General features: G+C 43.8%; 1 protein-coding gene across 2 annotated transcripts in view; it reads right to left on the bottom strand.

Moving 5' to 3' along the window:
* Positions 1–26,971, bottom strand: part of RORA (RAR related orphan receptor A) — a 71,984-nt gene that overhangs the window by 22,581 nt on the left and 22,432 nt on the right. For both annotated transcript variants that reach the window (XM_030955092.1, XM_030955091.1), the window contains exon 2: positions 7,701–7,786. In XM_030955092.1, the coding sequence (XP_030810952.1) occupies positions 7,701–7,786 (86 nt within the window). The remainder of the gene's footprint in view (positions 1–7,700; positions 7,787–26,971) is intronic.

The raw sequence follows: 26,971 nt of genomic DNA on the forward strand, positions 1-26,971 counted from the left end.
CGTAAAGGAATGACACTTTATTCATTCATTTTACATATGCCATATTACATATTACACTTTTTATTCACTGATTTTACATATCCCATATTACATATGGTAGACTAGCTCTTTTCAAATGAGATAAAACTAATTATAGACCTTGATTTCCTATCTTTCCTGGGTTGTCATAGTCTCCAAAATAGGGAGGATTCAACAGCTACCACCCTGTTCTGCTCTGTGGAGAGACAGTGGCAGGCTCTGATGTTCAGCCTTGCCAGTGTGTGTATGTGTTTAAAAATACACAGCACAATGCTGAACAGTTTCTCCTGCAAAGGATAATTTCTTAATATGTTTTTTAAAGATTCACAGAATCATTAAGATGGAAAAAGACCTCTAAGATCATCAAGTCCAAACATCATCCCAGCACCACTGTGTTCACCACTAAACCTAAAGTGCCACATTCACACACCTTTTTGAACACTTCAGGGATAGTGACTCCACCATTTCCATGGACAGTCTAATCCAATGCCTGCCCACCCTTTCAAATCTTCAATCTTTCAGTGAAGATTTTTTTCCTACCATCCAATTGAAACTTGCCCTACCACAACATGAGGCCATTTTCTTTTGTCCTGTTGCTGGCTCCATGGGAAAAGAGCCTGACACCCAACTGGCTCCATCTTCCTATCAGGGAGTTGTAGAAAGCGAGGTGGTCACACCTGAGCCTCCTCTTCACCAGATTAAATAACCTCAGCACCTTCAGCTGTTCCTTATCAGACTTAAAACCAGTAACAGACGTGTGCTCCAGACTCTCCTGCTCTGCTGCCCCTCTCTGGACCCACTCCAGCCCCTCAATGTCACTTGTCATGAGGGGCCCAAAACCAGACACAGCACCTGAGGTGCCTCACTAGTGCCCAGGCCAGAGGGATGGTCGCTGCACTGGTGCTGCTGTCACCTATTGCTGCTATTGTGAGAGTCAGTTTGATGCTGACAGCCCAAGTTTTGTTCAACTTTGTGCAGGATTTAGATGCTTAAGGAGGGGAAAAACTAAAACACGTTTTATGTATGATCTCTTTCCTGAGTAACCCCGGCTCCAAAGCAAGCTTGGAAGGTTACGCACAGCTTCAACTTTATTGTCTCCTCCAGAGAGGCGCATGTCATTAACCACTCTGCAGCTGCTTGCTTTGAAGTCCATTTCATCCTTTTGCCACAGACTGCCCAAACATAAGCTGCTGTGTGTGTAATACCTACTTCACAAGGATTCTGCAAAGATGCAGTCATTCTAAAGAGGCATTTGAGAGCAGTGAGCACACTATTTTAGTTTTATGTTGCCACATAATGGATTAATTAACAGTGCTGCAAAGGAAATAGCTCCTTGGAAAGGCTGGGCACCTTTTAATTAAAGCTGGACTTTTACCAATTTGTTATTTACTCAAAGGTTTCATGCTGGAGTCCCTCAGCACATGCACAGATACTTGGTGAAGCAAACAAAGGAAGGACATCTGTATGACAAGTCTCAAGTAGCTCCTATCAAACTGGCTGCAGACAGAAACATGGCAAAACACTGAGACAAAGCCCCTGCTCAATCTTAGCAGGAAGGCACCAGTCTTTGTGGGTTACACTCCTTTTATTAAAGCTTTACTAGGGAAACATGGGATATTAAAAAAAAAACAAACTGAAGATGCTGTCTTTAATCCTGTTTCCCTGTACATAATTTGTTACCCTTTTTTTCTGGTCTTTGTTTCTATATGACTGAACTTTCAATCACTTTTTTCATGTTTGTCAATAGGTAATTGTTACTGAGACTGAAAGTATTGCACATATTGAGCTCCAATTGAATGCATTTCACCCTGTAATAATAATTCAACCTGAAATACCATGGAAATGTCTACCATTCCAACATCACAACTGATCCCTCCAGAGAAACCAACTCTCGGTAAGTAGATTGATTCATTTCTAGTTCTGGGAGCACCATCAGTGGAGTCTGTCACTGCAGTGCAAGTACAAGTGTGTTCACCACTAAACTGCAAGTGCAATGCCATTCACCACAAAAGCAGGATTACGGATTGACTTGACCAGTGACTGGTCAAGGTTGTGCATCAGTCCCTGAAAATTTCAGTTCTCCAAACACTCTTCTAGTTACACTGAATGACATGCTCACACATGAGCTCCATGAGACCCTCTGCCACCTCTGAGATTCTGCAAGTCAGCCTAAACAGTATGTGAAGCCAACATGTCCCAATAACCTCAAGGATCCATATGTTTTCCTTTAGCTGAGATATATATACGCACACTGATTCTGAATTGCCACTTCGGCATATTTTATTAAGAATAGCCTTGTCAAACTGAATATTATTTTTAGTATTATAATGGAGAAAATACTGGCCTTTTTCCTTTTCCAGATTTTCCCTAGAGACACAGCTGCTCAATACATTTTAGTGTACAATATATCAGCTAAGTTACAGCTTGAAGGTAAATTTCCAGTAGAGCAGAAATGCCTGAACCCAGGCCTTTAAAAGCACTTGCACTTTACAAACCAGAGATACAGTAAATTGCTTTTAAAAACAAACCCAAGAAAACATCAGCACTAGGTAAAAGAAAGAAGAAACCTTGCCACGAACTTCAAAAGCTAATCTAAACTTGTCCAGAGCTCAAAAACACAGGTATCTCACATGTGGGAGCAAACTGACAATGAAGGTCAAGTGAGGATTGTTTGTTCTATGGTGCTGTCATTTACTTGTGAGTTATGTAAGCTTTTGGTGGTCCTTGGGCTTTCACATCACTGTAAGACACATGGGGAAGCCCCTATTACAGGAGCCTTCCATAAGTACCTACAGTTTCTTTCTAGGCTTTTTCTCTCCTTTATTAAAAGGAGAACACTCTATTCTGTTGTTCTATTCCCTTCTCTTTTGCCAGAGGCACAGAGCTGGCTATAATTTTTCCACCAGGAAGGAGGAGGTGGATGCATCCTTGGTACACGTGTAGACGTTCAAGCCTTATGCAAGCCAGCCCAGGCCACATGCTTTTTATTGCGTGCATGTTTACAACCATTACTTATGTGACCTAATGGGCCCAGGCAGAGCCACCCCTCCTGATCAGCACAGACACAAAGCTGGTGCTGCACTGCAGCAGCCCCGGTGTCAGAGCACTCTGGCCCATGGCACCTTGGGCCACGTCTCGGCCCCTCCTGATGGCAGCACAAAGGTCCAGCCCCAGCCCCTGAGCTCCGCACATTCCCTTTTCCTCCTGCAGATGGATCCACTTGGTGCCAGAAGAGCAGAGCAGTAACAAGCCACAGCTTGGTCCCTGTGTTTCAGACTCCTATTTATACCAACACAGTCTATGGGTGTTCGTTCACTGCCACAAAATCAGGTTTGGGGAAAAAAAGAGCACAGGAACTTTTCATCTTTAAGTTAGTTGGAATAACAACTTGTTAAAAAAGGACTTTGAAATGTAAATAGCAGTTTTTGCAAAGTCTATTAATAGTGTCAGTGGCTCCTCTGCTCGGCAGCTCAGCACTGGAGACGTTGGTGCCTGAGCTGGCTCCTGAGCCAGTTGTGCTTCCCTGGTGTCCCCAGTGGCACCGCACGCGCTCCCTCTGCACCGCGCATGGGCTGAAACACTGAGCTCATGTTTGGTCTTTTGACAAATTTTCATTTAATGAATTGATTCCTACAGTTCATTAACATACCCACTTCCACTTCTGTATACACATATGTCTTAATTAGCTGCTCATTGGCTGTTTAATTACAAGAAAACAGCTGACAGCTGCCTTGCTGCATCCTAATGGCAGACGTTTTGGAATGACTGTATGCGAGCCTGTGACAACAAAGGCTTATTCATAATCCCATGATTTATGGCTAATACTTAAAGACTTCCACGTATCATTAAGTTTTGCAATATTCTGAGCAATTAACAATTAGTGGGGGGGGGGAGTAATTATTTTGCTGTTTTCTAAAGCAAACCAACACAAATTTTCTTCCAAGAAACATCAGAAAAATACACTGTAATACAAAAGACAGGCAAACATTCAAATTGGATTTTTAACCCTTTTATGACCACCAGCACGTATTTTAGTTGTTAAGGTAGGAGAGTGCTCTGACAATATTGTTTAATGAACTGTGTTAATAAAGACAAAGTCAGTGTCACTGAAAACAGAGCAAAATCATTCAGCTTTACATCAGTAATAAAGACAGGAGTGAGCTTGTGTTTGTCCACAAATGAAAGCAAGATAGGCAGGGACAGCACACCAGAACAAGATCATCTGAGGTCTTAAAAGACGCAAGAGACAAAAGCCAGTACTGATAAACCTTCTGATAAGCATCTGAAATGCCCAGAAATGCCCTGCATGAGAGGTTTTGTTAGACCAGCTACACGCAGTCAGGTAAAGAGAGGGATTGCTACTGCACTGGTGGGTCAGCTGGGCATGAACTATTGACAGCAAAACCAAGTAACTGCATCTGCAAATTAAATTATATAGTTCATTGTATGACCATGTGGAACTGAATTCAACTTCCAGCTAGGAGAAAAGAACATGGATGTGTACAAACCAGTTTCCTTTCCCAGCACGGTCCTTCCTACAGCATAAAGGTTTGTTAACGGGTTCCCACAACTAATGGTTGAGTGAAGTGCTCCATACAGATACCAGTTTTGTCAACAGTGCTCCTGCAACTACCCTCTCTTAAAAATTTTATTTTATTTGTAATAAGCCACAGAAGACTTTCAAGATAAAGTGTAAAATACAGCCTGGCTAAAACCTCAAATTTTCAGTTAAGGGGGACATGATGAAGGGGTGTTAAATTTTACTTTTTTAAAGGCAGATTCAAATTGAGCTGAATAGACTGAGGGGGTCGGCAGTATTCAATGCCTTTGCAAAACACTGCCACTAAGAACAGCCAGCAACATCACAGCAAGGTAGGAAATGAAAACTTCCCAAGAAACACTAATGGGGTTTACTACAAATCTTCACGTCTAGTTATGTGAAATGCAGTGTAACAACTCAACTTGGTCAGAACACTTTCAACTCTGTGAAATGCAATGGCTGCAATGCAGGGGAAGAGCAACAGGACCAGCAAAAGTCAATCTGACAAGAGCTGGTCTATGATTTCATCCCTGATACAGACTAGGTTTTGAATAAACTGTATTTCTACTGTTTATCAATATTTCCAGAGTAACATTTAAGTTAACATTAGGATTAAGTAACATCAAAGTTCACACCAAACTGGAATGAAACCAGTCCAAGCTGAAACACCCCACTTTGCTCTGGCTGTTGCTGCCTGTAGATCATTCCTGACAGGCTTGGCTTGAGGGCAGCAGCACAGCTGTTCCCTCCTGACAGCCACAGCCCTGCTCCTGCCATCTGATGCATGTGGGTGGGTTTGTGGCACCTGTGCAGAACCTCACTGACTTCTCTGGGACTGTGCAGGGCATGGGCTGCAGGAGCCAAGGCACAGCACTGGGAAGGAGCTCTTTGCAGCCAGGTACTTTTTACAAAGGAAGCTTTAGCATAACATGAAGAGCAACATGAGCATGCTCAAACCTGCAGCAGTCACAGCCACAGAAAAGCTGGGAAAAGAAAGCCATACCAATCCACACCTGGCTGCTTTGGCAGGAGCCAAGCTATGCCATCCTTTTCACCAGCCAAAATAGTTCTGTTGGGTGAGACTTTGTTGACAGTACTGTGGAAGAGTGTAGCACAAGAACCCAGAGAATCCAGAATCCACAGCCACAGCAGGTCATTTTATGCTGCCTAGGCCATGATCATGTAAACTCCTCCGGTGACTTGTGCCCACCAGCAGTACCCCAGTCTGCCAGTCTGGGCTCTGGCATTAAAGAAGATGAACTTCTTCAGGAGTGAGCTTCTCAAAGGAAGGTAACTTGATTAACCAAGTATTAATTTGCTTTAAAATTCTGTCTGAAATTGTATGGCTACAAAACTTCAATGTGCTCCTTTAAGAGAAGGAGAAAATGCCTAAATCATTCACTGGGCTACTCTTAATTCTCACCTTCTGCCTTCAAGGTTCAGAGGGGTTTCAGCGTGCTGAGCAGCCCTGCCTGCTTGCCCTCCCTTCTGCCCTTCTCACCAGCTGACCCTTCTGGTGGAATCCTCAGAAGCAGAGGATTGCACAGAGCTCCAACAGAACTTGATTTATAGAGCACTTGAAGGAAAATTATTTGTTCTAAAACACAGTATACTACATACACATTCTCACTAAGTGCACGGAGATGAAGGAAGGAAAACACAGCTGGCATCTTCCCTGTCCCTGGGCTCCTGCTCTGCAAGAAGCCCCATGTGGGGAGGCCCAGCCGAGCACCAGCACCACGTTAACCCTGCTGTGTCTGCAGTCAGGTTTGGGTGTCACAGATCTCTCTCCCAGGTACTCTGGTCCCAGACCATCCAAAGATTAAAAGAGCTCTCAGACCCTGAACACAACCTGATCCTTGACAAGACAGTCAGAGAGCAGCATTCTCACAATAAATGTCTGCACTTCCCACAGCTCAAATCTCACAAAGACTGCTTAACAACATAAACCTGGAAAAAGCCACCACTTTGTTATCAATGCATTTTTAGTACATTTCTTGTATTTTCCATAGTAACAGCAGTCAGAAAGGGCAGAAGGTGCTGTTCCCACATCATTCCAAGATTCTTAATTTAGTTTTTTTTCCTTCATTGTTACCAATACTTCCATAAGACTGAGAGGATGTGTTAATGAAAACACAAAAATCTTCCTGGGAAAAACACAAAAGAAAACTTCATAATGTGAAAGCAAGGAAGCTACTTTTTGAAGATGGGTTGTAGTATCAAGCAGGTCAGGAGAGTAGACGAAAAACTATTATAATCATCAATTCTTCACACCTCAAGTATAGATTAGGAGGAGAAAACCTATCAGCATGGGATTGCAACATTCATCCATGAAGAGAAGAACAAGCCAGAGCATGCTGTGCACACTGTGTCACCCCAAGCCAGCGCTGTAATTCTGCACTAGGGATCAAAAGTAGTGATCAGCTTCACTCCTGCCTGCTGTTGGCACTGTCCAGTTTAATTCCTGGTTGTAACAGACACACTGAACAAAACAGAAATGCTTCTAGTGCAATCCTAGCTCACTTGATTTACCAAAGGTACAACTCCAGGAAAAACTTCAAAGCCCACACCTTGCACAGCAGTGATTGCACTGCAAGGAACAGGCAGTGGTCTCAGCAAGACCTGAGCATGCTGAACACCAGGAGCACGTGTGGCTGTGAAACAACATCTCCCCTGCCAAACAGAAGAGATTTGTAACTGCAGCAGAGTGCAAAAGAAAACAGAGGGGAGAGCTCTCGCCTATTTCAGCAGAGCTTCATAGCAATTTACAGAGCAAAACCACACAGGGAGATCCAGAAAAGCCAGACTTGTCCTCCCTCAGCTGAATGAACTGAATGCTCCTGGTGCTGTACTTGAAGCAGATCATCTCTGTACCTCTTCTGTTTATGCAGAGAGAGACAATGCACAGCAAATCTAGCACAACTGTGTGATTTGGAGGATTGTCCTAAAATCTGCAGCAGTGTAATCGTGTGTGTGTCACGGAAACATCCTATTTAAAGTCCAAATAAAACCAGTACTTCAGAATCCCCAACTATTTTATATTCAACTTAGGAGCAATGCTTGCTCTTTAAAAAAAGAAGGAAAATTATCACTATCAAAAGGCTAAATGCTTCTTTTCAGACTTAATATTTTAGAAGCTTACCTTGCAGCCTTCACATGTAATGACACCATAATGGATTCCTGATGATTTGTCTCCACAGATCTTGCATGGAATAATTTCAATTTGAGCTGCAACAGAAGCACGCAACCAGTTAATTACATTTTCTTTTAAACACCTTATAAAAGCATTCCCTGATCAGCATTTGTACAGTGAAAACTAATAACCTGCTAAACATTATACTGCATTAACTATTCATTGCTGAACTGCAAGGATCCCCTAGAGCTTTGGACTAAATTATGGCTGCTCGTTATATAATAGCTTTTGGGTTATTAAAATGGGTCATTTGAGAAGGTGTTTAAGAACCCACAAGAAGGCTGGAATCAGCATTTCAAAGCCAAAAAGAATAGGAGAGTTCACATTTTGGCCAAAGAGCTAAGATGACACTAGAAAGGTTTCTTCCAACTGTATTCATACAAGACCACAGCAGGTAACGTTAAAGCTTGCCCTGCCTGGAAGCAAATGCACCACATCCACCACAGCCACCAACATCCACCCAGCTCACACAAGTGGCCAACCCTAAAGAGAAGTTACAAGGTGAGAGCAACTCCATTTTGCATGTCCAAAACTTACCTATCTGAATAGAAAGGGAATTGGTACCTATTTGTGTGTTATCTACCACAGAACAAACAAGACAGGAAAATACAGCAGCACTCAGTTTACTGAAACCAGAGGAGTTGGCAGAGCCTGGAAAATGCCATTCATTTTTAAGGCATGAAAGCCCTGATAAATGTAGTTTCATACATATAAACCCACCCACTGAATTCAGTTTGGTGTGTGACTAGCTCTAAATCAAGCACCTTCCCATGTGAATACACAGGCCCAAGAAGGGACTCCTGTATGCTCGGGGACACCTCTCACTGCTTGTGGAGCACATGGCTGCAGCTGCTCTGCTGGCAAGTTTGGGCAGGCCGTGCACAGGCAGCGCTGCAGTGATCAACAGCAGCAGGACACACATCACACCCTGTGCTTGGGGGTGCCCCCAAACACCAGCACACACAGGTGGGTGACTGAAATCCCAGGAAAGCCCCTGCTCTGGCACACTGCATTAGGATGAAGTTGCATCAGTGTTCTGGACAGGCCTTAGTTGGAACAATGCAAGTGGAGCGCTCGCTGTGTCTGTAACTGTGACACATTAACAAGTGCTATTCACCTCCTTGAGGAGCTCAAATCCATTCACAAGCTGCCTGTTTAAAGAGAGATCCTCTTTCATCCAATTTACAGCTCTCCAGTCTGTGACAACACACAAAATCACATCTAATACTGCTGTCTTACAATGCATTGGCTTAATTTCAGTTCTACTCTGCTCTCAAAAGGTCATGTCCACGCTAAAACCATTGCATTCTGCATGCCATTGAATCCCTAACTGGCCGCTTATTATTAATCAAGAGTTACCTTGATTAGTAACAGCAGTGTTACTGTGTGCTCTATTCCACTGCAGCACGACCAGCTCAGGATCTGGCCCAAAGCATCAGATCATTATAAAGCAGAAGCCCAGAGGACTTGCAGCACAGCACCGACTGTGCTAAAATATCCCCCCAAAATATTCCAGGTGACACCAAATACAACAACGTGGCAGCTGAGCAGCCCCAAATGGGAGCTATTTGCTCCTGGGAAGCCAAGAGCAGCTCCCCCACTCTGCTGGGGAGGGTTACAGGGCTTTGGTCAGGCAGGTCTGTTATCAGCAGCTTTCCAAGCAGCCCCACAGAGCAGGACACCACTGGTATCTGCTTCCATCACAAGAACCTTGGCATCCCTGACCTTCAAATCCCACCATCCCTGCAGCAATAAAACAACAGGCTGAAATTAAGAGGTCTGTTTAGGACACTTAAGGAAAGAAATGCCTCTTCCCCAAAAATGGTTTTAATTTCACTTTGCTTTCAGCTAACACATTAAACACAATGGAGCAGGAAGTGAACTATGAAAAAGGAAAAAAAACCCTTTGTGCTGTTTCATTAATGTGCTACATTAATTATTACTGGAGCCTCCTATGTTTATGAGCTTGTGGCAGAAAGGTTGGCATAACCCCCTCCCTTCACATCAACAAATTGGAGAACAGTCTGGAATTCACAGAAACTCAGAATTTGTATCATGTGCAGTTCAAATTCAGAGAGCAATCCTGTGGGCAAATTCCAGAATAGCTCTACCAAATCCCAGTTGTGCCTTTTCAACATGTGATTATTTTTCTCCTGTGCTGCAGTGAATCAGCAGCCTGCTGCAGCTCCTTGGACAGGATAGTGACAAGGCTTATCTCCACAGCTACATGGCAATGTATTTTTTACATTTCACTTTTATATACATAATTACTGCCTTATTTTGAATAGGTATGATATAATTGGATGTAGTTTATCTACAATCTCCAGCATGTTAGTTAAATCACCCATGAAGCCTGGCTATGCAATCCCTATTTCTTAAGCAACAGGACGTTTGCAGAGCGTTTCTGAAGGAATGTAACATGCCTTCAAAGTGATGGCCTAAAGCTAGGTTAGTAATAGTCTAAAAGGTGCCATAATTAGTCCCAAATGCATTTTCCAGGGTGCTTTACTGGTATAAGAGAATCTCCACAGATTCACAGGCTCCAGCTGTGCCAGCATTTGCCCAACATCATTTTTATGAGCTCTGGCACCAAATCAGGTAGAGTTTTAGAATTCCTGATTTCCTCAAATTTACATCTTCAAGGTACTTACTTTCAATTAGGCACACAGCATTTAAAAGTGCAACTCAGTGCTGCACTCAGAGATGCAGGACAACGGGATGAATCTCAGAAGCACAGATCGCTGGGGACTGCCACAACCAATTGCAGTACAAATGAATGCACGGAGAGATCAGATCAATTACTGCTCCACGTGGTGCCTGTGCAAATCAACTCATCGAAATGGAACCCCTGTCGCAGGTTCATACACTTCCCATACAGCATGAAAGGACTTAAGATACTTTAAACTTACTAAATGCAAATTGCCTGTGCCAAGATTATGCATTTTTTCTTACAAGGGTGAAAATATTTTCCCCACTTTTAACTTTGACATGCAAATATGTACTTGCTAAAACCTTGTTCTTATGCAAACAAGGCAGGTGGGAAATATTTTTACATGTCAAGAATATGTTCTGACTTGGTTTCTCACATTCCCAGAGTTACTTAAAGCTTCCTACTGTGCTCAAATTAATTGTACCTGTTCTCTGCTTACACTTATTTATATGGTATATTTTTCAAGATTACATAAAATACTCTAATTCATGCTTTAGACTAGAATTAGCCTAAATTACAGTTTACAATTTCTGTCTCCTGGGGTGGTGCTCAGGCTGATTCAGGCTGGTTCATGCATGAGCAAATTATTTCTTAAATATGAACTGCAGAAAAAAATAAACTCTTGTGGTTGCTTAGGAACTGCCACAGATACCCAGGTGACAGATGTAGTTTGTACTCCCAGATTAAAGGCCTAAGACTCTTTCACACCCTGAAATAACAGCGCTCCACAATCCTACCAAGGCTGTCCTGTGCCAAAGGCAGCAAAGAGGAGGAATAAAAGCCCAAACAAACCACCAAGAGCAACAACTGGAAGCTGGAGCACGGAGACCCACCGCCAAACAAGATACTCTGCAAGGGCTCCTGAGAGAAACAAGGGACCTTCCAAGGGCTGGAGGCAGCAATCCCTACAAACTGATGTCAAACAAGCTCATCTCCACAGCACAGGAGATGCTCCTCTGCCACCCACCAGCACCCCTCAGTTCATGTGCCTTCCCTTGGAGCTGTTCCTATCTCCAGACTGCCTGCAATGTCAGATGAGCTTCCAGAAGAAGGAGTGTGGACCCTGATCCACTCAAAATCAGACTGAACAGGAACTTGAGCCCAAGGATTACAGGGAAAAAACCACCCACTGTTTTTCCCCCTGAACATTTATTCTTCCTCCCTCCACTGTGTCTTCAGACAGCAACTGTGTGAGGTAGCTCTGGTATGCTTAAATAACACCACTGCCTCCACCTAATTCCTAGGGAACATGCCAGTGGGAGCACTCCATGACATCTGCTGGAGCAGCAGAATGTGCCTTATTCCCTCCTGCTCCAGGGGAGTTTGTTCCCCAAACCTGGAACAGTTTCACTGGGTTCGCCTGCCTGTTCCAAGTTCCCTCCCCCAACCAAATCCCCTAGACAGCCCCTCCCATTTTATTAATTCCCACATCATGAAATGTTGCTTTATTCCTGGTCCAGTTTTTTCAGTAGAGAAGCAAGAAAATCTAATTCTGTATCTGTAAGGGAATGAACTGTACAACTCATCATAATCTTTGATTTCTCTCTTCCTAACTCGCTGGGGCAGACAGATCAGGGCAAGACCTGTACAGCCAAGCAAAGCACAGGTCACCTTTCTCCCCAGCCCTGTCACTTAGACAGAAACACACAGAGCCTCAGTGTGTTACCAGCTCACTTTGAAGAACACAGAGAAAAAAAATTTTTTCCAAAGACAGAAGTTTTTTCCTCCCCATTAACATTTGTGAATAAAATGTTTCTTTCTAGTTAATTAATTGTCTTGGGGTAGAAAAAGGATTTTTCCTTTCCTCCTTCTGCTTTCACACTTTTAAAATTGTACGTGCACACAGTTAATAATTTTTCCCAATTCTCGACAGGTAGGAAACCTCAGATTTGGTATCCTGGGAAGAGCTCTTCAGTGAATGCAAAAGTTGGTCCCATGTCTGCCTTTCAGGGGAGATCCATCCAGCTGACCTGAGTGATCTAGAAAGTTGGGTAATTAATGAAGTTAATTGTCTTGTCTGCTCTAGAGTGAAGGCAGGAAGAGAGGAAAGGAAGGGAGAAAGCAAGAAGGAAAAAGGGCATATGATTCATCTTATTCATAACAGACAACACGAACCCTTGAGTGGAGAAGCCTCCTCTTCACTCAACAGCGAAGGAATTTAATGATATTTTAATTACAAGCCTAACTTCTAGAAGGTCAAAGTCAGGTAAATCCCACTATGTCTTACTATTTCTGAATTTTAAAATTAGCATTTTCTGGAAAGGAAAAGCTGTGCAGAAGGTGCTCCCTCCTGCCAGGGTACGTGGAGTCCCAGGTGCCTGGCACCACCGAGACACGAGCACTTCTGAGGAGCTCTGGCCACAGCTCCCAAGGCAGGCATGTGCAGGAATTGCAGGGATACCCTCCTGCACTCAGCATGGAGGGACTCAAGCAGATGCTGCTGGGTCTGCCAGACCAGCCCCTGCTCCTGAGAGCCTCTGTGGGCACCGTGCATCCTCCTCACATGCACGGCTCTCCAGGAAAGCATCCCCAGCTGCCCAGGGCTGCAGGGGGTCCAGAGAGCAGGCAGGGCCGCAGCTGGCACTCCTGGGGCTCAGGGCACTGCGGCAGCAGCCATCCCTTCCCCGGCTGCAGCCCTGCCGAGGAGCCTTTCCCTGCACGTGGCTCACCTGTGCCCAGCCTCCCTGGGTGCAGCTAATTCAGAAGGGCTCTGCAATGCACATGATGCACACACAAACTGGGCCAAGCTGCTTCTAGAGGGACGCAGTTTGTGCCAGACATCCCTGCTAGTGCTGTTTGTAAGTATATTGATTAAATTAGGAGGCATACATATTCAGTGACATATTCATCCATATTCATTGGCTCAAACAAGGGTATTGCATGTAATGTGGTATTTAAAGCAACATGATATCTGATCACAAACTGAATTAACACGGAATGATTTTACTATATAATATTCTAATCTTCCTGCATTTTCAGCTTCATTACCTAAATAATTTGCTCTGTCATGTACCCTAAGTAATTTGAGCTGGCTGCAAATTACTCGCCTCCGAACACCTGCAGCTTCCAAAGGCTGCAGTTCCCGCCAAGCGAGCACTGGTGGCAGCACAGCTCTGCCCGCCCCATCCCTGCCCTCCGTGAAGTGACCATCTGTCCCCTCACACAGCCCGGAACACTGAACCCCCCCCGGCTGTTTCTGGGGATGCTTGGGAGACATCTGAGGCCATTTCAGAACACCAGGGAGTGTTTGACCAAGAGCCTGCTCGCTCCTCGTGTGAAGGTGTGTTTATTCCATGCACAATCCCCACCACAAAGACATTCTGAGCAGGCGCCACCAGAGACTGCACTGACAGAGCTGGCAACAAACAGCGCCAAAGAACTAACAAAAGATCTCATGGCTGGATTTTTCTGGGGTCCAGTAAGGTTGAAATTCCAGCAGAAGCCTTCCCAGCACACGGGATATTCTTTGCATCTTCCTCTCTGTTTCAGATTCTCCTCCCTACAGCTGAGCCTGGCTGCACACTGTCCCCTCGGGGGTATCAGATGGGGAACTTCCTCAGATTTTCAATTGTCACATCTTTGGAACTGCTGATGCTCTCAAGCTTGGCTGAAATGTTTTGGAAATGGGGAGGACTGGGGTGGTGGGCAGAAAACCAGACAAATACAAACAACCTTTCCAAGCCTTGTTTCCTTAGGAAATCACACTGGTAATAAAATAAATACTGAGGTTATACTGGTACAAATCCTTTGAAGTGTGTGGGTGTGATGGGTGGAGTAGAAACATGGCCACCAAAGTATTAATTAAAAGTAAAGTATGAGCAACACCTCAAACACACAAGGCAGAAATGCTGCAATGCTGAGACGAGCTGTGGGCCTGGGCACATCTGGATCCCTCAGCAGGTCACTGACACTGCTCAGCATTCCCAAATGCTGCAAACATCCATACTGAAGGAGATACAGGATAAATAGCACTGCACCACCTGAGCTCTTCTGGGGCCTGGAAGACTGACTTTGAGGAATCAGTATAAATTCCTTCAACATCTGTTTGATTTGGGCACATGGAAGGGAACAGTGCAGTAAGAATTCATATTCCCACGCCAGGATCACTGATGTTTAGGGTTGTTTTCCTACAAGCTACACAAAATTTTACTGACATATATTTTAATTTAAAGAACTAGAGCTTTGCTATTACATGAAGCACTGGCTTCAACAAAGACACCTGAATGTCTAATGAAAGAAGGCAAGATGGAAAATAATTTGGGTTTTATAAAAGGCAAAACTGTCTCAGTGAAGTTGTTATGGTGAGATATCTATTTTTAATGTTATATTCAAATAGAAAATCGCTGTAAAACTTTTAATATCATAAAATCGCCATAATATTCTGAACTCCTATAAAGAAAAACCAAAACAACACGCCAACACAAACAATGTAGGTCTTCTACAAGTGTTCAGAACACAAGCTAAAAAGTGACCTGGTGTTTTTAGAGGAACTCAGATGATGTTTGCTCCCTCTCGTTCATGTACACAACAGTACAGAATTCTAATGTCCTTCTGTGTAACACCCATATCTCTCCACTGTCTTGTCTTTATCCACCCAAAAACATTCTCACTCTCCTGACTGAGCAATGAATGCAGCTGAAAGAGAGATGATTTGATTGTCCTTGTTGGAGGAATGACAGGTAGAGACAACTGCAGCCTGGGACTCTGGCCACGTTATTAAACCACACCACAAACTGTAACACCGAACCACTGAAGTCCAAGCCTGGGCCCAACCCACAGAGCCAGGCCTGGCACATGCACAGGGTTCTGTTGTCCAGGAGCACAGAGGAGCAGTTCTTGGACAGTCAATCCCTTGGTACATCCAGGACACGCAATCAGCATCTTCCCGCTCGGTGAAATCTACGGAGTTCTCCAAGCTCCAGCTCTGTCACCGCTTCCAGGAACTCACACACCAATAATGAAGATGGCAGAAATGTACAACAAGGGATGTACAACTCCAACAGTTGCTTCTGGGGATCCCTTTTTGTCCCTCACCAGGCACAACAGACAGACACAATAACAACACACAGCAACCAAACATTGAAGATGGATGATTTCTACACGGTCAGAACAGACTTCCAAATTTCATAAAACACCAGTTTGTTTCTGCCCCATTTTGGCTTCTCATTTTCCTGGTGGCTCAGGTGCTTATGAATAAACATTTAGTAATTTCATTTGCCTCTTCTTCTCTGGCTGAAAATTAACAGGAGTTACACTGGCTACAATGAACAGAGCTTGGGGCATAATTAATTTCACCAGGCTAAATGGAATTCTTGTTAAATAATGCAATTCAGAAGAAGATTTTGATAAGAAAACACAGTGACACTGAAATCATGTGATTCTCTAATGAAATATAATATAGTTTTAGTCATAGTTCTGAACTGCATGTCAAGAAGCAGGTGCTACAGAGACCATAATCTCCCTAGTGCTGCTGTGCTGTGAGCACGGGGATGCTAGCTGGTGTTTCATTTCCTCTATCTATGTAAGCAGCACAATCATCCTTTATCTCTACCTCCACCTCCAGCTGCCTCAGATGCCTGGTACTCACTGCCAGATCTTGGGTTTTGGTCTTGTGATCCCAGGGACCGGTGAGCAGAGCTCCAGCCCCACCAATCCGCAGCGTTTGCACTGCTGAGAGAGAAGCTGCTACAGAGCTGTGCAAGAGGAGTGCTGGTGGCCTGACTTCTCTTACTTTCCTTTTTCACTTTCAAAAACAAAGCTTACAGGTCTAATGACACACCTACAAAACATTTCTCTTGATAATATGACAAAATACAAGTTTTAGGAGCAACAGAGGTGTGAGCTATTATCATAGGAACTGCCAGTACTGACTTTTGCTGCTCTAATTTGCTACTGCATTTATCCAGTAAGCAGCAAGCTGGGGTTTGTGTGAATGCATCATGTTTGTTTCTACAGGATTCTAGAGTTCACTCATGTTTCAACATTCTTAATTTCTTCCTGCAGATGATTACTAACCTGGAGCAGTTGTCAAGACAAACACCTGCAGCAGGGCACAAGCACAGTTCTGCTGTGACCCAGCCTGCCCCACCCACACCAGCCAGTGCACACGGTCTGTCAAATGAAAAATGACACAGACAATGAGCTGGGGGCCAGCACGTGTGTGTGCACCTTGAGCCACTCAAAGCGGCCCTGAATGCTCAATCACACTGAGGTTTCTTGTACTCTTGGCCACTTACTGCTCTCTTGCATTGGGAAAAGCAAATCTACACCAATTTCTCCTTCCTGGTGTCTGTATGCTGGTCGTTCATTATCTACCACTAATGGAGAGGAAAACAAGAAGTGAAATCTGCAGGAGAACAGGATTAATTTATTTGCTGGAGTTAGCTAGACAATACTAAATAAATTCTCCCCCTTTCTTCAAAAAGAAACCTGTACTGAAAAGCTTAAACATATTTGTAGCTCTGCCCCATTTCCTAAATCTCTGGAAGCAACTAATAAAGACTTGAAGTCTTGAAGAACTGTAGCATTTTAGAATGACAAGTCCAAATTACTGTAGCATTTTCATAACAGATTAATGCACAGAGCCCCTGTTTGATGTCATTTTCTACTCTCAAGTGTTGGACTTGGTCTTCTGAACACTGGAATTGGTTAACTCCAACACTGTCCTCCCACCTTCTTTTCCCTTAATTAACTACACTGGCTTAGGGGAAAATCTGGTATTTCTGTTTATTTGCTTGTAGTAGGAAAACAAAGAACTTATCAACCACTCACCAGTGTTAAGCAGCACTTCAGCAAGTCAGCTACAACACAGCTAGCACAGCTCAACAAGCTTTGCCTGAATTAGCTCTCCTAGGTAAGCAGCCCTGAATGAGCAGCTCTCAGAAGAGAATCACTGTGGCCCTGTGTCCAAGGAGAGAGCTCCGTACACAGGAGCAGCAGAGGCGCTCAGCTGGTGCCAAATTCCAGCAGTGCTCCTTAAGGAAAGGTCTTTTAGAACAGCTGGAAAGTGTCTGACCTCCTTGTACACAACATGAGAGCTCCATCATGGGTTTGTTAAGAAGCTACACACACTTGTGCTGTCCGTTTGCAAAACTGCATCTCAGTTCAGTGATCATATCAGGCTGTCTAGCAGAACAGACCAGACGACAGCCACAGGTACCTGACTGAAAAAATCAACAAGGAAACAACAAAACCAAACCAACCAAGCACACCCGACAAAAACCAATCATTTGCAACATAGTGTAAAATTATTTACAATTTCAAGGACACTGTTTCACGAGGTGACAGGCCCAAAACCGGAGGGAACTGCAATGATCCTGCAGCACCAGCTGGCTGTGGGTGGGTACCACTGCAGCCTCACCACTCGTACAACGTGCAGCGAGCCTTCAGCCCCAGCACTAACAATCCCTGACACACCCCCTCAGAAGGCTGGCTCTCATCAGCAACCCACCCCCAGCACAGGCTCTCCATCACAACACCCACGATGCTCTCCTTGGTACTTCCCATTTGGCCAAGTCAAGCTCCACCTGGAACAGCTCCTCCCTAGGAGAGAGAAGGGCATTTTGGGAGGAGGACTACAGAACTAACTCAGAAGAGGCAACAAAGCAGTGGGAACCCAGGAAGTGTCCTTTCACAGTGTTTGCCATGATTCAGCCTTGTCCTGCTGTTTTACCAGGCTGAATGGATTTTATAAAGGGTTTGACCTCTGCAGAAATTGCAGGCTCTGTCACTGTGCATGGAGAAATGGGAGTGTGCACGATCAAGTAAAAGACAAATGTGGCTGGTGCAGAAACCACATCCCTACAAGAGAGCTGCACTTTGATTAAAAACTACTCAAAATCTGAATTTTATTCTAGAAGAAAAAAGTTGCAGGAAAAAAAATGAAGTATTTCACCCAGACTAGAAACTCTATCATTCTGATGTGACTACATCTGCATTTTTAAGATATTTTCTTTTTCTTTTTGGCTGTACATGAATTTGATGTCATTAAAAAGGCTTCCTTTGATGCTGTATGCCAAGTAGAATCATTAGTTTCTCACAAAGGTGCACTCTAAACGTCTAGTTTAAATTTTCATTTTCAGATGATTCATCTAAAAGATGAACAATAACAACCAAAACCAACTCCAGAAGTCTAAACAGTAAAAAGTCTTTGAGCTGCACTCACTCATTTATTAACTCCCTCAACACCTCCTTCCTGGATTCATCACCCAGCAGCCAACACTGAGTGTAAATTCTTCAACTCCATCTGAGATTTATGGCTATTGCAAGCAAATCACAACCAGATTCCCCCAAACCTCACAGAAGAAGTTCTCCTCGAATCCATATTCTGCATCTTTCCAGCCTGACACTGGGTCACTTGTTTTTAATACAAAGATGTTTTCCACTGTGGGTATTTCCAGTGTATGTGGGTGTTTTGCCACAGCTACTCTTCGTGAGTCCTCTTCAGGGGTCATCAGAGGAGGAGTGAAACCGAGGGACACCAGAAGAAGCCACATCCTCAGCTACTCCTCTAGGTTTTGAAGGGGGAGCACAAAACAGATTAACTATACCCATGTTCCCTCCATTTCAAAGAAAATATTACTGAAGTTCAAAACCAAGCAGTGGTTTACAGCCGATACGTGTTTCCTGATACATATTAAAGGCACCAGCAAATACATTAGATATTAGAGAAAGCTCATAGCCTTTTTTTAATGACAGAAGGCCAAATCTCTGCTGAACAAATATACTTGTTTTTCTCCCCAAGAAAGACAGCTCATTCAGCCCCTGCCCCACTTCAGAGGGAGCAATATTAGTGTCTATGTGGGATCAGAAGTTCTCTTGGAAAAGGGCACAGGAAGAAAACATTATGACCCATCCCCAAAAACTGCACCGGGGAGAACATACAAGATGCTATCACTGGAGATGGAAATCATATGGGCTCTGGCTTCGAACAAAATAAACGCACCATCAGTCTATTAAACAGCTTCAAAAACACTTCTGTCACAGACAAAGCTTTATTCCCACACATTTCCTTCAAACCATACATTACAGTGATGTTCCCTCCCAACTATGCTCACACTATCTCCCTGGGCTTAGCTCTGGTCTTGAGCCTCTTTACACCCTCATGATGTCTATATATGATATACTCAGTGTCTGAAAACCATCTTCATTTCATGACAAGAATCATGAAAGAAAAAAAATGTAGCTGCCCACAAAAACGTTTTATAAAATTACAAGCTTGTGGAAAGAAAAGGTCTAGCAAAAGCTCTTCCTTCGCCACAATCAGATTACGCGCTACAACCTTCATTAAAACCCTTTCTGCCTTCTCGTTTCATAGGGTTTAATTTCCTGCCTCTTGATGATTAAACCAACTGAAAGGTAGTAGATAAAGCAAGTTTGCTTGCTGTTCCAAACAGATATATTAATGCTTTACGCTTAAAAAGCTTTCAAAGTGTCTTCAGAGGCTGATTAACAAACACCATACATAAACCCCCGTCTGAGGTCAGACTATGGCAGCAGATATGTGACTGAAACTTACTCCAACAGCTCTATTCAAGGCACAGAATACCTCCACCGCATACATTAAGGAAGCTTAAAGTTAAGCTTCACATATTTAAACACTAACAAAGTCTACTTAATGGCAGTCTTCAAAATGACAGTGGCCTCCTAATCTGCTGCAGATAAAGAAGTGCCAAGATTAATGATTACATAAGTGCATCGCAGAGCCCAGAAACAATAATCAGCTCTTCTGTTGTTATTTGTGTACAAAGGCTATTAGAGTCATCTGACATTCCAAAATCCAATTTAAAGTTGTTAAACCCCTTTCACGTACTTATTTGAGGTTGGAAAACCGAGAGGTTCAAAAAGGGAAAGGAAGGGTTTGATTTCCTAATTCTTTTCCCCTTACTGATTTTGCTCTAAGCTAAATCTCTCTTTAAGAATTGCAAAAAAATATATAAGCTTTTAAACAATGCCTGGAGTAACCAATATTGCTGTTGAAGGAATAATACCAATAAAACCTTAACATGCTTAGATAGCAAAATTTAAAATAATGACTACAAGCAAACTTAGTAACTATTCCACAGAAAAAAGACCTCACTGAATTGAGGGTGTTGCTGACGCTGTCGGTGCAACTCTGACAATCTTCAGCAAATCAGGGTGAGCACATGAAGGTGCTCAGGTACCGAACACTCATCTTGGTCTGTTAAAGACCAAGAATTCTGGGTGACACAGAGAATTCGGTAAGAATTGTGGGTGAGAATTGTGGGTTAACACAGGCACGGCAGAACCTGTCGAGCCCAGCCTGCTCTCTGCAAAGCACGGGACGGGCAGCTCGGACTGCAGCCTCCCTCATCACCACACAGCAACGGCTTCCCCACAGAATTCCTTTAAAATCCTTTAAAACAACCTTCTTTGTTTCTGACAGGTTAGAAAGAAAATGAACGAGCTGTTTTCTCCCGGTTGCCGCATTTGTCCCTCGTTTCGGCAGAGAAGGGGCTGTGGGGAAGGCGGCTCTGCCTGAGAACAGCGCGCGGCTCTGAGGGGAGCGGCCATGGCACCCCGCGGGCGGCACAGCCCCAGCGCAGAGCTCTGCGGCTCCCGAACCCGCGGAAGGGACGCTGGGGCCGGCCCCAGCTCCCACACAGGGAGGGAATGGCCCAGAGACCCAGAGCGGCCGCTGCCGAGCCCTAAGGCTGAGGGCACTGCCTGCCTGGCGCTGTCAGCCCCGCAGAACGAGGCCTCGCTCCAGCGCCGGACGGCACAGCCGAGCCTGTGCGGGGCAGGCCCGGAGGCGCTCCGGCCGCAGAGCAGCCCGGGCCAGCGTCTGCTACAGCGGAAGGGAACCATTGCGGACTACACGCTGAAGTTTGTTCTTCACAGCTACAAAGTGCTTTTCTAGTGTAAAGGCAATTAAGTGATAACTGCATCTGTGCAGAGGGTATTCAAAATGCTAATACCCCCACCCAGATAAGTCCTCAACTTTGCCGGCTTATTTATCTCCAGCTATTAGAAATTATTGCCATGAATGCTCCACTGCCTTCTCCCATTATCCCTGCAATCCCGCTTCTTCCTCACAAAAAGGCAAAAAACGGAGCACAGGAGCTGCACCACTCTGACCACCCTGGGGAGCAAAGTGACACCAGCCAAGAAGCATCAGCTGATCTCCTGGAGCACAGCTACTGCCATATTCTGCAGTTCTCAAAGTTCCTTCAGCTTTTCGTCTAACCTAGGGAGGTAACAAAATCTGCTCTGCCATCAGAGGCTCACATACTCTAGAAATAACAGCAGTTTGCATCATGAATTATCTAACGCGAATTACCACTCGAGGATAAGAAAATCTATCCTGTTTGGTGCTGTGCCATTTGGCCACCAGACTCTAGAATTTTAATGTCTGTTATCTCTGCAATGGAGATAACACAATGCTGGTCTCAGATATCTGGCTCAAAGCTGGTTTCCTTACCTCAACACAAGACATCTAGTGTATGCAAGTCTCTTATCACACGCATTACATGTTTTCCAAGGGAAAAAACAGCCCACAAAACACCTGGAAAACTCACTACTGAAAACAAAGGAGCTTGATGGAACTTACCATCAACACCTATATGAATGCCTCAGTACTTTTGTTCATAAAATTCACAAAATTGCAAAATGACCACCAAAATAACAACAACAACAAAAAAATCCCCTAACAGGAAACACTGACACCTTTTCCAACAAGTCTGTCAGTTCAATAAGGAGAACACAATCCTATGACCCACAGAACCGGGCAAAATACAAGTATGAACAGGAGAACACAGAATAAGATTGTTGATTCAAGTGCTGCTAAGTGTTTTTGATAGATTAAAATGAAAACTCCAACTTGCTTCACATGGCTAATACTATGCTCTAAAGGCCAAAGGACTCAAAAAGGTAGAAGCTGGCAATTAGTGAGTGTCAATTTGCATTCCCCCCAGTAAAAGGAGGCTTGATAAGAGTCTGAAGAAAATAATAGAAAGAGCACCTGTCATACTGCAACCATTTCATCCAAAGAGAATCCAAACCCATTCATGAGCTAAGCTTCATCTTTGTCAGGACAAGAAAACCACCTTGAAACCAGAGCTGAATGAAGCCATACAATAACTTACCAAGTGATGAACACAATCTCTCAGCCCTTTCAGGACAGTCTTTACCCATCATTCCTGCTGATGTCTCTTCCTATGCTTGTGTTCTGCACACATCAGAAAACAGACAGCAACGAACACCAGGCAACTCCAAATTTTGCTGGAGTTTTAACACTGTTCAATTTCAAAAGGCTCACACAGTCAGTTACTGCACTGTCCTTGATAAAGACCCAAACCATTTAACCAGAACTCCCCCATCCTACTCTCTGAAGAGTACTTGCAGCATAACTTTGATTATCCAAAGCTCCCAGGGGACAAATGGAAGCAGAGATAAGTGGGGGAGCAGCCAGAGGTCTTCTGAGAATAATGGAAGTGAAAGGAGAGGAAACAACTCCACAAAGAACTGTTGGCTCAGCTCAGCCCTAAAGTCTCCCTATTCCTGAATGGAGCATTCATGAAATAAAATAAGCTTCTTTAAGCAAGCATTCCAAATGATTGCAAAAACCATTTGACAAAGTGAAGAATTATTGTTCATTTTGGTACTTGCCTCTCCAGAGAGAGACAGGTGTTGTTCTCACTGCAGCAATTTCTTAACCAGGGCTACAGCTGTAGCAGCGCTCCTAGTAGTGCCTCAATGCTCAACAAGCAGCCAAAGTCTTTCCAAATCTGTGATTCCCTAAGTATTATTTGGAAAACATTGCTAGAAGAAGTTCCAAACTGAGTAAAAAATACAGATTTATCACAAGCCTAAACACGGGGGGAGAATATCCACATAGAAGAAATCTGTTTTGGGAGTTGTGAGAAAGTACAAATTTTTATTTATATTACTGCAGCACAAGTTAATGCCAATTAAGTAGGAGAGTCACTTTGGATTTAGCACAGAACCTGGCCCAGGGCACTGGCACACAGAATAGAAATAAATACTAATCATGCTTGCTCACACTGAGAGGATTAGATAACTACAGACGTAGGAAATTAAAACCACAACAAGATGACCCCACGCTCACGATTTCCCTGTTGTAGCAGATCAGTCAATAAGAATAATCGACAATGTAAATTGAAATCCTCAGATAAAAATAATGGTTTTACTGCTTTCTCTTCACTTGCACATAAATTGAGTTGACTATCTCTGACAATGCCATGGTTTAATATTCTAAACACACGATCTCCTTTAACAATGCCTGGAATAGAAACAAGCTGCTGAGCCAGATCCTCAAGGGTGAAAATCAACATTGCTACACTGCCTTCAGTGGAAGCACATTGATCTCCACCAGCTAAAGCTGTGGGCCCAAGTGGGCAATTAGGTTTCTATTATATGCTAATTTAAATAATGTACCACAGAACATTTGCTGTACAATAAGGCGAGTCTACATTCTTCTGTGGAGAAGGGCAAGCATTTGCTGTGGCATGATGAGAGTTACAGATTCCGGTTTCAAAGAGCAGGACGAAGTTTCGGTATAAACTACTCCTCATAATAACATTTTTAAACCTGCAATTACTCATACTATACTCCTTTAGGAAGCCTATAATTATTTGTTAAGTTCTTACCAATGTCTAGTCTAGATCATAATAGCTAACACTGCCTCCTTCAAAGGAACTAGTGATTATGTTAAAATCTGGTTCTCGTTAGGTTCCTGCTACACAAAGTGGCTGTGCTCTAAATGTTACGATCTGTGTTCATTTGAGGAGGAAAATTGAACTGATTTGTGCCCCAATCTTGAACCTTTGAACAAGGCCTGAAGAAAAAAACCCAAATAAAAGAATCCCCCACACATGTCTTTTGAAGCTTCTGAGGTGGCCGAGTTGGAACAGGGGCTGTGGCTGACACAGGCCAGAGGACAGCAGCAGTTTATGGCAGAGGACCATCTGCAACATCCTCTCACCCTCTTCAGCCAGGACTCACACTCCAACCACAAAACAAAAAAGCAAAAAGGTTGGGGAATAGGGTTCAGCAACAAAGGTAGCAAAAAAAAATTTCAGGGGTCATGGGGCCGTTCAAGTGAAAAGGTTAAAGACACATTAAAGATATTAACAGCAGTCATTAAAAGATGTATTGCTCTCATCTGCAGCCATTTTTTAAATATGAGAATTCCTTTCAGTCTCCTTCTAGATGTCACTGGCACCCTTCTTCCTGCCTTAGTCATCAACAACCAAGTTATTAGCATGCCAAGGGCCCTGCATAAATTTTTGTGGACTTCTGACGCAGTCAGGACGAGGGCATCATTCCACAGTTACACGCTCTCCTACGCTGCTGTCCTTCAAATGAAGCAGCAGCATATGGTACTCTGCTTTCAAAGCTGGATGTTCACCTCAGCACAGCAACTGGGAAGCCCTCTGAACCCCTCTTTGGAGTGAGGGATCATCAAAATAGGAGGATTCTCCCCATGTGTCTGACTCATGTGGAAAGGCATGGCAGACAGGCTCCACCTGAAGACCAAAATCAGACCCACAATTCCAGCTGCACTTCTTTTCCATGGAACCACTCAGGGCAGAAAGGCAAAGGAATGTGGGCTCAGGTAGATCAGCATGGGGCAGGGTGAGATGAGGCATCCAGCTCCACACTTACAACACTTTATTCCCTTTACAAATGTATTTACCCTGGCAATCGTGCTACTTCCCTGGTTGTGTGTGCAACTACTCAGAAATAGTTTCATTTCAAACAGAATAAGGTTATACAGATTCAAGCATTTTTAATGACAAGCAGCCACACACAAAAAACTTGCCATGCAGGGCAGATGTAAAACGTCCCCAGAGTAAAAACTGATCCAAAAACCTCCTCTGTGTTCTGGACAGTTTGCCCCTGTGCTTTGGGTGGGCTCCGCAAACACAGGGAAAACGCAAAGCACGTGATGTGCACTCCAGAGAAAGAAGAAACTAGAACTTATTTTGGGTAAGGTTTTCATGAACTTGACCCCACTAACTGCACAAGCATTTCAGCCAGCAGAAACCCTCACTGAGCAGAGCCTCCCCTCTCTCTGCCCCTTCAGTGGCGCCTCTGCAGCTGCACTGCCAGAGCCAAATGAGGAACACTCAGGTTGAAACTGTTCTTGGGGGATTAACTTTAACCTGAATCAGTTTCCTGACTTAATTCCCCACGTGACAGCAGAGATGCTGCTTGTGCTCACACAAGGGAGGGGTGCATTTGTTTGGCAATGCCAGCTTATGGGAGGCTAAAATACACACAGCCCTAAACCCCTTGGCCTGCTAAATTGGTCTGAGGAGATCTGGGGTAGCAGGCAGAAGGACAAGGAACGAGGGTTGGTTTTCCAAGAAACAGAATAGTCTATGAATAAGTCATTGGTTTCTATGGCCAGTATTGCTGTGAATCTTTAAGCAAGTCACTTATTTGATGTGTCAATTCCTCAGCTGTGAAATGAGGACAAAGCTTTCTTACATCACCCAAGTGTCGTAAGCTGAAAATTAATGACTGAGGCACTTGGACACTCCGGTGCTGAAGGCCAAGGCAGTCCCTAGCTCCAAGAGCTGAGTGATTAGTGACAGGGAGGGGCTAAGGAATCAACATATTATTTTTGGTGGACTATTTCCTTAGAGGATAAATGAGAGTAACTGCTACTTACTTGATTGCAAGGAATTGAAAGAGCTCTCTGTAGCTCCCTCGTGGGTGGACACCTAAACAATGAAATAGCCATGACCTAATTTTAGTCAGAAACCTTATGTCACAAAGAATTTACAGGGAGGCGTCTTCCATATGTGCAAAAATAATTGCACTGTGCCAATGTGCTAATATAGCTGTACAACATTTAGGGATAGACTGCATCCCATTCTCCTTCCTCATATTCCCAATTCCAAAATTTCTGACAAGAAGAGATGAAACATGATACAAAACATCATAAGATTAGGACTGAAAGAAATTCTGTGAACACATTGCTTCCAGCCATCAGTATGATGGAATCAGTTCAAGGAAAATTTACATAAACAGAAACATGAGGGTGGTAGATAACATTATGATCAAATTCACCTTTTGTGTGATAGAGATGATGGAATTTCACTCAGCAGGTTTTGTACAGACCAGCTATACTAGAAGGCACTTCTTTTTTAAGTGCCATAATTATGCACACAGAGCCATCAAGTGATAGAAAACACATCCTGATTCTAAAAGAAGTTGCTCCAACAGCTTGTTTTCCTCACAGTTACAACCTGTCCTTTCCTTCTAGCCTGAAGTTTCCTGACTTCCTTCAGAAGCAGATGGGAAACATTTCTTCCTCTCAGGCTAGCTCAGGATTGCTACTATAGGATTGCAAAGATGTGACTCCAAGTGCCTGGGCTTTAACAAGGACTGTGTGTGTGAGCAGAGCTATCCCAAGTTGGCACACACTGAACTCCTGTAAAATGTGCAGGACTTGCTGAACACACCATGAGTTAAATGACTGAACAGCTTCACAAAGCTGGGCACATCCTTTCTGTAATTC

The sequence above is a fragment of the Camarhynchus parvulus genome, chromosome 10, assembly GCF_901933205.1.
Source record: "Camarhynchus parvulus chromosome 10, STF_HiC, whole genome shotgun sequence".
Taxonomy (NCBI): Eukaryota; Metazoa; Chordata; class Aves; order Passeriformes; family Thraupidae; genus Camarhynchus; species Camarhynchus parvulus.